The sequence below is a fragment of the Neofelis nebulosa genome, chromosome 2 (assembly GCF_028018385.1).
Source record: "Neofelis nebulosa isolate mNeoNeb1 chromosome 2, mNeoNeb1.pri, whole genome shotgun sequence".
NCBI classification, from domain to species: Eukaryota; Metazoa; Chordata; class Mammalia; order Carnivora; family Felidae; genus Neofelis; species Neofelis nebulosa.
In genome coordinates this window covers 103,866,179-103,880,220 of record NC_080783.1, presented here as the reverse complement: position 1 = coordinate 103,880,220, position 14,042 = coordinate 103,866,179, and the positions used below count along the sequence as shown (strand labels likewise).

The 14,042-nt window shown below is 36.3% G+C and overlaps 1 protein-coding gene across 7 annotated transcripts in view; it reads right to left on the bottom strand.

The window, feature by feature from the left end:
- The window catches only part of EPB41L5 (erythrocyte membrane protein band 4.1 like 5), a 143,831-nt gene that overhangs the window by 86,240 nt on the left and 43,549 nt on the right, over positions 1-14,042 (bottom strand). For all 7 annotated transcript variants that reach the window (XM_058715531.1, XM_058715530.1, XM_058715526.1 and 4 more), the window contains exons 4-11: positions 13,010-13,052; positions 11,946-12,024; positions 10,686-10,730; positions 10,455-10,507; positions 7,889-8,009; positions 7,674-7,761; positions 5,393-5,481; positions 2,395-2,464 (exon numbers count right to left, since the gene is read on the bottom strand). In XM_058715531.1, coding sequence (XP_058571514.1) covers positions 2,395-2,464; positions 5,393-5,481; positions 7,674-7,761; positions 7,889-8,009; positions 10,455-10,507; positions 10,686-10,730; positions 11,946-12,024; positions 13,010-13,052 — 588 coding nt within the window. The remainder of the gene's footprint in view (positions 1-2,394; positions 2,465-5,392; positions 5,482-7,673; positions 7,762-7,888; positions 8,010-10,454; positions 10,508-10,685; positions 10,731-11,945; positions 12,025-13,009; positions 13,053-14,042) is intronic.

Here is a 14,042-nt window from a genome sequence, read left to right as displayed (position 1 = left end):
ATGAAAGACTGATGAATTTGCCTATTTAAATTTTTTTAAAGCATGTGGCAAAAATCACAATAAATAACATTAAAAGATGAACAACTATTAGATACAGTATTTACAATTTCTATGAAAAAGGGCAAAACAAACCAGTAAGAAAAAAGGCCCAATGACAAAATGGGCAAAGGGTATGAATAGAGAATTTGGAGAAAAGGAAATATAAATAACAAAATATATGAAAAGATGTTCAATATCACCCATAAAAACAGAAATACAAATTAAACCTACAGTGAAATTCCATTTTTTACCTTTCAGATTAAAATGTGACAACTCCCTCTGAAGAAACAGGTTTGATCCTTCATAGGATCTCTGTTATCTAGGACAAGTGCACATAACCATTTGAACCAGCAAATCCACCACCAGGAAACTATCCTACAGATATCTGCCAATGCACAAATTCATGCATATATAGTGAATAAATGTTGAGAATGTATTAAATAATTTAGGGTACATCCACACAGAATACTATGCAGTTTAGTTTGCTTTTTAATTTAAGAACAAAGAAGCATTCTACATACAGATATGGAAAATATTCCAAAAGTTATAATGTAAAGTTTAAAAAGGGTTAGTACACAGTCTAAAGGCATGGTAACTTCTGTATAAAAAAGAACAGATACACATATTTGCACATGTGTGTGTGTAAAATACCTTCAAAAAGATATCCAAGAAGGTAATACTATATAAGATCTAATTTAAAATGCCATCAATTGTAAAATGTGCATTTTATGGCCCAAGTAAGAACAAGTGTCACCAATTAAATTATGACCATATTTCCTTATCACAAAGAATTGTATTTTATTCTTCCTGAAAAAATGCCTTTGGATTTCGATACAATATCATGCAATCGCATATGTGCTTACATAAAAAGGAAAATCGTAAAATAAGTTTTTACATACGAAATCTGCAGCTTCTGACTCATTGTTAACTCATTTGTTGATGATACAATGATCATCCTCTGTGCCATCAGATTTAATTTTTTTTAATGTTTATTTTCGAGAGAGAGACAGAGACAACAGAGTGCAAGTGGGGGAGGGGCAGAGAGAGAGAGGGAGATACAGAATCCCAAGCAGCCTCCAGGTTCTGAGCTGTCGGCACAGAGCTCGACACAGGGCTTGAACTCACAAACCATGAGGTCATGACCTGAGCTAAAGTCAGACACTTGACCAATGCACCCAGGCACCCCAATAGATTTCTTTTTTTTTTAATTTTTTTTTTTAATGTTTATTTTTGAGAGAGAGAGAAAGACAAAGCATGAGCAGGGGAGAGGCAGAGAGAGGGGGAGAATCCAAAGCAGGCTCCAGGCTCTGAGCTGTCAGCACAGAGCCCAACGTGGGGCTCAAACTCATGAGCTATGTATGAGATCATGATCTGAGCCAAAGTCAGATGCTTAACTGACTGAACCACCCAGGTGCCCCCTCAATAGATTTCTTTTTAAAATGGTCTGTTGCCTCTATAATTTTCTTCTAAGCTGGGTGAAAGGGCAATCCTTTGCATTGTCTTAGTAATAAAACTTAGTAATATCACTGTTTCGTCTAATTTTCCAAATCTTCTTTTAGGTTTTACTAAGTAGTCCTTCTCACACATCATTGTGCATACAATTGCTGAACTTGCTTTTATCTATATCCATCTATATGTATATATGTTTTTCAATTTATTTCTTTGCAAGGAATAAAGTTATTATTTTTTTTTAGTTCATTCATGATTCTGTGAGTTATGACAAATGGCATGGAGTCTAGGAACTACCACCAAAATCTGGTTATAGAAAAGTTATCTCATTCCCCTAAATTCCCTTTGCTGTTTCTTTGTAGTCAAGCCTCCTCATTCTCCCTAATCCCAAACAGTGATCTGTTCCATTATTATAGGATTGCCCTCCCCAGATCATCATATAAATGAAATCATACAAGTCATAATTTCCTGAGTCTGGCTTTTTTCACCTAGCATAATGCATCTGAGACACATTCATGTTGTGTTTATCAATCGGGAACTAGAGTTAACCAGAAAAAAAAAAAAAAAGTAAGCCTTAATTGAGAAGATTTTACTAAAGAATATGAGTTTGGAAACCCTTATAAAAGAAAAATAGGAGTGTCTGGGCGGCTCAGTCAGTTAAGTGTCCAACTCTTTATTTTGGCTCAGGCCATGACCTCACGGTTGTGAGATCAAGCCTGGCATTGGGCTCTGTGCTGGGCATGGAGCCTGCCTGGGACTCTCTCTCTATCCCTCTCTCTCTCTGCCCCTCTCCAGCTTGCATGCACATTCTCCCTCTCTCTCAAAAAAAAAAAAAAAAGAAAAATTAGACTTGAGTTACCACATAACATAGTCATTGTTAAATAAATAATGCAATACAATTCCTACCTGATCATCATCTTCTACAACCACCAGGGTTAATTTATTCTTCTTAAAATCCAACCTGGTTATCTTGGGCCTATAACAATATTAGAACAAAAGCCAGATTTCAAATAAATTCCTCTAAATTAAAATTTTTGCTGTTATTTCCAGTATATCAATCATCTAACAGCTGAACTGTAAATTGATTAAGAGGGTGTTTACCCTCTTTACCTGTACTGCCCACCAACAAAGCCTCTAATCTAAAAAAATATTTAGGATAACAGAAAAAAAACATTTCAAAAGCAGGATCTCTAACAAAACTGACGCTGCACAAATATCAGACAGTAAAAATGTTACAAAAAAAAAGAAAATGAAGAAATCCATTTAATATTTTATAGGTTCCCAGCTATGATACAAGAGATTCCCCAGGCCTAGTGTAGAGCAGCAGCATAGGAACTGGATACAGAAAGACTATAAAGGTTTTCTAAAAGGCATAAATGAAAACAAATTTTTGATTAAGACCTGCAACCGTATTTTCTGTATCAATTTGAGGAAGTACCTCTTTAAAAAAAAAAAAGAAAAAAGGTTTTTTAAACCTCACTTTATGGCCCCTTTTCCAACTCTATCACCCACCTGTACTGAAATCCTCAACAACCTACCACATGTGAACTTTGCACTTCTGCAAACTGTGAATGTCAAAACAATGAAACTCTCATTCTCTCTAATTTTTAAATATAACTTAGGGGCGCCTGGGTGGCGCAGTCGGTTAAGCGTCCGACTTCAGCCAGGTCACGATCTCGCGGTCCGTGAGTTCGAGCCCCGCGTCAGGCTCTGGGCTGATGGCTCGGAGCCTGGAGCCTGTTTCCGATTCTGTGTCTCCCTCTCTCTCTGCCCCTCCCCGTTCATGCTCTGTCTCTCTCTGTCCCAAAAATAAATTAAAAAAATGTTGAAAAAAAAAAAAAATTAAAAAAAAAAAAAAATAAATATAACTTATACAAAATACAATTGTAAAACATAACTTTTTTACAAGAGTTGTACTAAAATAGTAAGTAACTAAGCACAATAGGTGGAGCAGGAGGGGAAGAACTAGCACTTAAGTGTAACAAATACTTACATAAAGCCTATCAAGTGTCAGGTAACCTTCTAAGTGTACTACACGTATTAATTCAACAGATCCTCACAACAACCTTAAGAAGTGGTACAAAAGATGCTTTCTTCAACTCTCCAGCTACAGCATTCTCTGGCCATGAAGTATGTTCCATCTGCCCACAGGGCAAGCTGGAAGTGTCAGAGAATTAACACTCAAAGACTGGATGAATAAATGCCCCAAAGCTCCTTCACCTATCAAGGGACAACTGTGAAGGTATTCCACTCAAGTCTCTCAGAAAGTCCCTAGCATGGATACCTGAATTCCAAAATAAATGAAATCTATCTTCAACTTTTTGAGGGAAAATAATTTTCAAACCTAAAATTCTATTCTCAGCCCAATTACCAAGAAAGCATAAGAGAAGAATAAACCAGTTTAAGGCATCCAAGCATTCAAACAATTTATCTCCTACACCCTGCTTTTCTTAGGCAGTTAGTTACCTGAGGATATAGATCAGAAAAAACAAAAGGAAGGAAAATATGGGACAAAGATACAGGATCCTAGCTGAAAAAACAGACAAAAGCTGTAGAGCAGCCTGGAGAGCAGACAATTTCAACGGGAACAGAAAAATCATTTAATGCAACCCTGAGGATCTGAAAGAACGTAAGGATAAGTCAAAGGCAGGTAATTTAAAGCACTGTGTGGGATGTAAGAAACTGAGGGGGAAGCCAAAAACTCCAGGAAAAACAAAAACCTATACAGAAAGAAAATGTAATTCCAGTTGTGAGTTCAAGTATTTCCAGACTGATCAGAAAGAAAGGATCATGACCTAGCTCTATTGTACAACAAACTTTACTGACAGGTGTTTGGACAGGGTTGCGTGAAAAGGAAGCCCTTGACAACAGGAGATCCTCCAGGGGTGGCTGCACAAAGCTACCCCCAAAGCAGGGGAGACAGCAAGGGAACTTGTAGGAGAGAAGGGAATCAGAGAGGGGGTTTGGGTTTCTATGCAATGGCATTCAGCAGCAAGCGGGAAGTCTCTAGGTCAGAGAGTTCCGAAGGGCAGTAGTGGTTTGGTGTCTTTTATAGCTACAGGATTTGTCATATCTCTGACCAGCTGATGGCAGATACAGTTTATAGGGGGACATGCAAAGCAGGAAGGCTCTAAATGATTAAAAATAAACTTATTGGGCTATATTTAAAGTAACTGGATATATAAGAAATTGAGTTTGGTGCTGGTGGGCTTTGAGCTAACCATCCTGGCATGCTGTGAAGAAGTAAACAACATAGAGGCCCTTTAACTCATGTATATAACACCAGTACAGTGTGAAGTTCTCCACCATTTCAGATACAGGGATAACAATATGAACACTATTTCCTGATTTTCTACTTTTAGAACCAGGCAAGATGTGAAGAACTTTACTATGGCTACGAAATCCAAGTAAAATCTATTCCTTGATAGGAAATGCAAATACAATTTTAAACTATGAGTTAAGTTGGGACCTAAAAAGAGAAGCATAGCTTAAAAGGAGGGGTAAATATTTTCCTCTTACACACCAGGGAATATGGGGTAATATGACTGTGGAACAAGAAGTCCTAAAAGTAGTGATGTAATAACTATACGACATGAGAGTGTCCATGTGAACATTTAATACATGTAGAAATAAAAAATATGTATCAAGAGATGTATATTGACATACCTTGAAACTAATGAAAAAATGGATGGAAGAGTTTTAAAAATTACCCCTGGGGGATGGGACTAAGAAGGGCTAAGGAGTATGACAGGAGACAGGTGATTTTTATTATCTTTTCAGAATTATTTGATCTCCAAACTCTATTTTATGTATTAACTTGAAAGAAATGTTTTTACTCATTAAAAAAAACAACAACAACAACAAAAAAAAACCTGTAAGTATCTGTAATATTAACTCTACTTACCAAAAAAATAGGCCAATTTTGGTCTCTCCTTCAAAAACAAGGACTCCTGTTGGGGTCAGTCCCAAGCTATAGTCATTTCCATCTCTAGCCTAATTTAAGGAAAGCAAAACATGTTAACTTTATTTGCATAAGACAGATATCACATTTTCACACAAAAGTTTATTTTCACATTGAATTATATTAACTATATACAGGCTACTATTAATATGCAAAATGTTTTCAACAAATAGAAATATCCAAAATAACATTCTCAGGAAAATTCATGCATACATTTAGTTCACCGTTAACACCATAGTCTTTTTTTTTTCTTCAATATATGAAATTTATTGTCAAATTGGTTTCCATACAACACCCAGTGCTCATCCCAAAAGGTGCCCTCCTCAATACCCATCACCCACCCTCCCCTCCCTCCCACCCCCCCATCAACCCTCAGTTTGTTCTCAGTTTTTAAGAGTCTCTTATGCTTTGGCTAACACCATAGTCTTAAGGTAGGTCATCACTGAAAATACACAGGTGTACTTCCACAACAAAGAAAGCTCTTTGCAGATTCTGCCTATATTCTATTCACCACTTAAATCACCATTTTTAAAATTTTTTTTTTTTGCAACGTTTTTTTTTTTATTTATTTATTTTTGGGACAGAGAGAGACAGAGCATGAACGGGGGAGGGGCAGAGAGAGAGGGAGACACAGAATCGGAAACAGGCTCCAGGCTCCGAGCCATCAGCCCAGAGCCTGACGCGGGGCTCGAACTCACGGACCGTGAGATCGTGACCTGGCTGAAGTCGGACGCTTAACCGACTGCGCCACCCAGGCGCCCCTAAATCACCATTTTTTTTTTTTTTAATTTTTTTTTTTTTTTTTCAACGTTTATTTATTTTTGGGACAGAGAGAGACAGAGCATGAACGGGGGAGGGACAGAGAGAGAGGGAGACACAGAATCGGAAACAGGCTCCAGGCTCTGAGCCATCAGCCTAGAGCCTGACGCGGGGCTCGAACTCACGGACCGTGAGATCGTGACCTGGCTGAAGTCGGACGCTTAACCGACTGCGCCACCCAGGCGCCCCATAAATCACCATTTTTAAAAAGACTACCTTTCTAGGGGCGCCTGGGTGGCTCAGTGAGTTGAACGTCTGACTCTTGACTTTGGCTCAGGTCATGATCTCATGGTTTAGGAGATCAAGCCCTGTGTTCGGTTCTGCGCTGACAGCACAGAGTCTGCTTGAGATTCTCTCTCCCTCTCTTGCTGCCCCTCCCCCACACACATGTGCACTCACACACACTAGCTCTCTCTCAAAATAAATAAACAAACTTAAAAAAAAACTGTCTTTCTGGAAAATTTTTAACTTTTTAAACTAGAAATATGTTAAATCATTATATAAGCTGTATTACAGCTTATCAAAGTCTTGTCAAGCTATAAATTTTCTTTTTTCTTTTAAATTTTTTTTTTCAACGTTTTTTATTTATTTTTGGGACAGAGAGAGACAGAGCATGAGCGGGGGAGGGGCAGAGAGAGAGGGAGACACAGAATTGGAAACAGGCTCCAGGCTCCGAGCCATCAGCCCAGAGCCCGACGCGGGGCTCGAACTCACAGACCGCAAGATCGTGACCTGGCTGAAGTCGGACGCTTAACCGACTGCGCCACCCAGGCGCCCCAAGCTATAAATTTTCAACTTTGCTTCCTGAATTATTTTAATTTTTAAATAGCCTACTCAGCTTATGTGATGCCAGATGACATGAATGTTACATGAATATTACACTTAATAAGAATAAAAAGTGGTTTAAAAATCTAAAAAACATTGGGGCGCCTGGGTGGCGTAGTCGGTTAAGCGTCCGACTTCAGCCAGGTCACGATCTCGCGGTCCGTGAGTTCGAGCCCCGCGTCAGGCTCTGGGCTGATGGCTCGGAGCCTGGAGCCTGTTTCCGATTCTGTGTCTCCCTCTCTCTCTGCCCCTCCCCTGTTCATGCTCTGTCTCTCTCTGTCCCAAAAATAAAAATAAAAAACGTTGAAAAAAAAAATTAAAAAAAAAAAAATCTAAAAAACATAGTAACACCTTAAAAACACGGATACACCTTTTTGGAGATTTTGGTTGTTTCTCTTCTTTCTTATACTGTAACTTTATGTGAGATTTTCATATTTAATCTCAACCTTTATAACACATCCAAAGTACCCAGTGCTATACTATACCATCTCCATGCCCGCCTTAATTTTGAAAAATGTCATAGTTACCTTCAATCTTGAAGGAATAAACTTTTTAAAAATCATCACAACACAGTTCTTACCTTGACCACATGCATATCAACCCCATACATTTCTAACCATTTGGCTTTATTCAGATAATTGGTTTCAGCTTGTGCTGGTGTCTGACCTCTGAAATTTAAAAAATAGTAATTTTTAATAATAATAAATGTAAATTCTATACCAAGGACGGTAATAGAAGAAAACATACAAAATCACTGCAGTGATGTTAAAGAAAAGTGTGGGCAAAGCCAAGTACCTGTATTCCTTCCATTTCTCAAAAATAGCCAGCTCCATCTCTTCAGTCTGAATGGGCACAAACCTGAACTCAGACACAAGTTCAGGACTATGCTCAGCAAGATCATAGTCACCAAGTTCAGCTACAAACATAAGTTGCACAAAGTTATATTTTGTTAATTAAGTTTATTTCCTGCTGAATCTTTCTTCAGAATTCATTAATAAAAACTGCTAAGATTAGAAACGTTCTTTCTTAAACTATAGTAATTCATAACACCCAGATCATTCCCCAAAATAAATCTAGCTTAGACTTACAACGTGTCAACCAACATCTATACACACAATGATATACTTGTGGTTGGTGGTATATTTTCAAATATATGTGTTTCTGTTCATTTATTTCATATCTTATAATGTTTAGCTTTTGAAAACCTCTTTGTAGACTTCCTTAGAGAAACACCTTTTGACCTTATAATGAATAAACAAAAATATTTAGCAACCTTTAAAAAAAACATTTAGCCAGCATCTATTAAGAATCCAATATGCAGAGGGGCACCTGGATGACTCAGTCGGTTAAGCATCTGACTTCAGCTCAGGTCACGATCTCGTGATTTGTGGGTTTGAGCTCCACGTGAGGCTCTATGCTGACAGCTCGGAGACCGGAGCCTGCTTCAGATTCTGTGTCTCCCTCTCTCTCTCTCTGCCCCTCCCCAGCTTGCACTCTTTCTCTCAAAAATAAATATTAAAAAAAAAAAAAAAAATCTAATATGCAGAGAACATGACATCATACACCACTACAAGATACAGGCTCCATCCTCCTGGAATTGTAAATAGATAATCCTAAAGAAATAACTGAAAAAAATATTAGTAAAAAGTATCTGGGGAAGGGAAGCAGTAGGAAAACACTTAGGCGGGGCACAAATAATCATGTGCCCATCTATGGTTAGCTCTGAAATATAGGTTTGGGGAAGAAGGGAAAATGATTCTAATATTTTCTTTACTTTAGACATTTTCCCTTTTAAAGAACATCTTACTCACTTAAAAATTAAAATAGTTCCATTTTTATTAAAAAAATCCAGTTGTACAGAGAAAAAAATACAGAGATCTTGAGATACTAATAAAAATGGTAACAACTCATTATTTATTGAATACAGACTCTACACATTTGACATATTACAGATATATTGTCATCTATTTTCTCAACAACCTTGGAAAATACTATCATGCCCAATTTGTTGCTGAAGAAATTACTCTTTTGTCTGGATAACGGGTATTTTTTTTTCTGTTTTAGGTCACATTTTTAAGAAGCACCAAACCAAATCTTCTACCTAGTGTTGTTCAGGATATATATTAAAATGTCAAGGAAAAACTGAATTGAGAGTATGAGAAAAGCTAGTAACAAAAATTATTCTGATAAAATATAAAATCATAAACAAGAAACACAGAGCTCATTTTATGAAGATGGACTGTACTTCAGCAAATTTATTCTAAGGACCTTAAGACTTCGGATTTGGCAAAATATTAGACACGGGACACAGAGATGCACAACATGACAAGAAGTGTGGCAGAATCATGCAAATATTGGTGCTGTGGATGAAGGAGAAAGTAGGAAAGAACTTTTACTTAGGAAAAAAAATGTGATAAGGAGGGTTAAGAGATAACAAAACAGAGCCACAATGCATGAATCAAACAATAAACATTTAGGGGTGCCTGGGTGGCTCAGATGGTTAAGCGTCCAAGATACACTCAGATGGTTAAGCGTCTAGATACTCCAATAGAACAGATTTCTTTCCATTTTGTGAATGAGGACCGAAATTACAGTTTTCTTAAAATGTCAATTTTTCAGAAAAAAATACCTAAACTTAACAGTATTTCGTCAGTACAATAAAGTACAAAATTAAAAGTTTTTTCATTAATTTAATTTATTGGAAAATACTTTAACCATCAGGAACTTTTAAATATGCTCTAAGTATTTCTTTCATGGATTCATTTTTAAGAATAAAACTAAAGAGGATTGCCTGGGTGGCTCAGTCGGTTAAGCATCCGACTCTTGATTTTTAGCTCACGTAATGATCTCCTACTTCTTGACATCGAGCCTGAGTTGGGCTGTGCACTGACAGTGAAGAGCCTGCTTGAGTTTCTCTCTTCCTCGCTCTTTGTCCCTCCCTCACTCACTCTCATGCTCTCTCTCTCCCCCTCAAAATAAACAAGACTTAAAAAAAAGAAGAATCAAACTAAAGAAAGCAAAAATACAACTGCAAAAATCTCTTATATCCCTGCATTCTTTTCAAGTTAAAAAAAAAAAAAAAAGCTGATAGTCCCCTTATAATATTTATTGAATTATCAAGTCAACAGCAATTTTACTTGAAAAGAAGTTACAGATAGAAGGGGAGCAAATGAAGTGAAAGGGAAGAAAAAGAAGGCCATGTTCTTTAAACAAAGTAAAGTAATAAGGTTGGATATTGATACAAGTTAACAGTGGTGTTACTTTTCTTATCCATCATTTTGAATCTTTTGAAATTCTTAACTAAAAACACACAAAAAAGAATTATGCTTTATTCTTAACAGTCAACATAAGAATTGCTTACCTTGCAGATTATAAGCTGCCAGCTGAACTGCTGTATCAAAGGGACACTCTAATCTGAGACCGAAACACAAATTTGTTAGACAAGTCAACTTCCCAAGGTTCATTTTAAGATAAATGCAAATAATACCTACTTTATGTTGACCATTCCTTTTTCATAATTATGAATTTATTTTTCAAAATCATTTTCAACTACTTAATAAAATGTGGTTTACCTTAAATAACTAATACTCACTTTCCACTGAGAATATCTTGTTTTAACTGAAGAACAAATAAATACCTAAGAAAAATAAAAGGCACAAATTTAACTAAACAGAATAACCTACTATGAAAAATAATCCCACCCTTCTAATGTGAGAAGAAACATTTTTAATTACAGAATTTTACCTGCAAATAGAATCTATCAAAGAAAAAAATATGAAAAAAAATTGGGGCCAATAAACCATCAGGAGGATGGCAGCATGTCCATAAGATAACTGAGTACAGTACAACCACCTTAAGATTAAAGGTTTTAAGCAAATTATGGAGAATGAGCTCTGTAATCTAAGTTTACATTACTCTCACAACACAAACCACCTGGGATGTGAAAGGACACAAGCATATATGTAACTATGGAGATTAGCTATAATCTCGCTGGTAGGGGGTGCAAGAGAAGAAAACCCTTCTAAAGGGACTCAGCAACTCAATTTTTACTTAATAAATAGTATGTGTGAATGAATCATGCATTTACCATGTATAATCAATGAATAAATATGAAGGAGGCAGGACAAAATAGAAATAATTGTATATAACCTGCTTAAAGTTTGTTTAAAACTATTCAAACCAAATCAGGATTTATTATTTTTCATCAGTCAGCGAGCGGCATTTCAATAGGTAAAGAATATTAGGAGCCAACATGAATAAACTCCCAGTGGCCAAAGAGAGATCATTTTGAACACCAACAAACATAACATGAATAAATATAATATGGCAACATATTCAAACACATCAATCTTGTTTAAAATCCATGAGTTGAGGGGCACCTGTGTGGCTCTGTCAGCCAAGCATCTGACTTCAGCTCAGGTCATGATTAGTGAATTCAAGACTCGCATCGGGCTCACTGCTGTCGGCACGGAGCCCGCTTCAAATCCTCTATCCCTCTCTCTTTGCCCTTCCCCTGCTTACACTCACTCCCAAAACTAAACATACATACATACATAAATAAGTAAAATCCATGAGTTGATGATAATTTAAAAAAGGAACTCAGTAGTTACCTTAAAGAATGCTAGGGAACCAACTCTTTATTTTGAAAACTGATAAAGGGAAAAATTCTACACTTAAAAACACTGTCCCAAAATGAAATTCTATTGTCTGACAGGTCTTATTACCAGGGGTAAAAGATCCATTTCATTAGTGGTCTATAAACTGTAAAGAATTATAAAGACAATCTTCCAACACCTTTAGCTAGCTGACCAAAACTACTTTACCCCTGTACAACTCTAGAGAGTAGTCTTACCGGGTTAGCTCTTCACGAAGATTATTTGGTTCTGAGGAATAAAACTTAACTCGAAGATGCAGACAATAGGGTGAACCAACTGTTTAAAAAAAAAAACAACAAACTTTAATTTTTTTTAATGTAACTGTTCAAACTGTAAGAATTTTCCAGTCAGTAAATTTGTCAAAAATAATCTACTTGAAGTAGGGAGAAAAGGTAACAGGCTTTGTGGTAATATTTCACACATCGAAATATTGTATGGCTTCATTAAAGCCTTTAAAGGCTTTAAGTACACCTAACACAAAAAGATAATCAGTAGGTTTTTTAAAATGTACCAACCATCATATAGTACCATTACAATTAGCTGTCCTCCCAAAAATAGATAGCTCTAGATTAATTCTAACAGTTTAGGGATAAATGCATCAAATAAAAGTCTTGACTGTGCAATCTAACAGCCCTAAAAAACCTGCCACACTATATTTCTTAAAAAACTAAGGAATGCCTGGGTTATTAACCGCTCACTGCAAATTCCCCCCACACTTTCAATTCACTTCACCTAGTTCACTAACTTGTAAATTCTCAGAGGTCCCATTATTTTGTAAAGACAAAAAAGTTGAGGCGCTCTGAAATCTCTACCACCACAAAGAACAAGCTGGATTACGAGTGAACACTGGTATTTTTCCCTATTACTAGGAATAAAACTGACATTTTATGTCAATTGTTTCATTTCATTATTTTTAAATTTTAAAAGTTACAGCTTTAAAGTCTCAAAACATTTTACAGAGCAGGACAGATGCCAAGCAGGAAAATTCCAACACAATTACTAAATAAAAGTTAAGCATCGCGTGAGAATTCAATCTCCTTGCAAGATACAAGCCTTTCACCAGGAAATAAACTATAAAGCACTTGAATCTAGATTACTATTAACCCTCTAAAACTAAGGGGGTAGGTCAGTATATCAAATTGAAATTCAAATTGAAATTATCTTTAGAGATGCTAAGAAATTCATATGAAACATGATTTATTAGGAATCAGAGCTTCTAATATATAATTTACTTTTTGTTCACAATTTTTTCAACACTTACTTTTTACTTGCTTTTTGATGCTCTTTGTACCATCTAACCAGTGCTGAAAATAAAAAACAAAAATCAGATGTTATGCAGATGATAGAACTCAACATTTTCATTGTTAAAAGTTAATTTTCATCATGTTTTTGTTGATAACCAGAAAGAAATATGAAAAACAAAAGTGAGGATGAAAATGGGGGGAGGATTATCTGTCCCAACATCTACAGCAAGCTTATGACACACAAGCAAAAAAAGACCTAAGACCAGATATACTACTTCTTAAAACATTTCCTCTCCTCTCTCACAGTAACAAGGATGATATTTTAAATTCTGCCCTTAGTTTTCCTGTTTCCAAAAAAAAATGACTCTTTCAAAATTGTTAAAATGAGAAGAAAAGTATCCTCATACTCCAGTGTCTGGTTCATTCTTGTAATTAAAACGTAGTATTTATTAACAGATCACAACCAAAAGTGAGAGGAAATAACGGTGTCATTTAAATTTTATGAAGCAGATACTACTCAGAAGTGGTACTCTTTGAAAGAGCCTGCAAAATAAAATTAGATCTTTCTCATAACTAACCCCACCTATTAAATGAAGTAGTCTTTTTTGTTCCTTTGCTTTATAAATAAAAAATGTTAAAACTGTGACTAGTAGACTTCTGGTTTCAAAAGTAATAGGCTTTTGATTTCTGTAACCTCCCCACTCTGAAATGCCCGTAACACAAACAGACTTAAGAAGCAATTCCAGAGGCTTCCACACATAAACCAGTCCCAGCTCACTTCTCACTATTAATCCCTTTACACCACCATGTCCTAACAGTGACGGGATGCACTCATCCAACTAAGATATACAAGCCTGTGTTCTCTCCAACATGCTTACAATTCCAAGCACCCAAAAAACGAAAGGAGTGCTCTTGTACTAACTAGTTCACAGAGCTAAGGAATCCAGTTTCAGAAACCCAGACAGGCAAAGTGGGTAAACAAGGCTGCATTGTTAACAGCCTTGTAACCGTTTGCTTTTCTTGCCAATTATTTGCCTAGCCTCTTCTCTC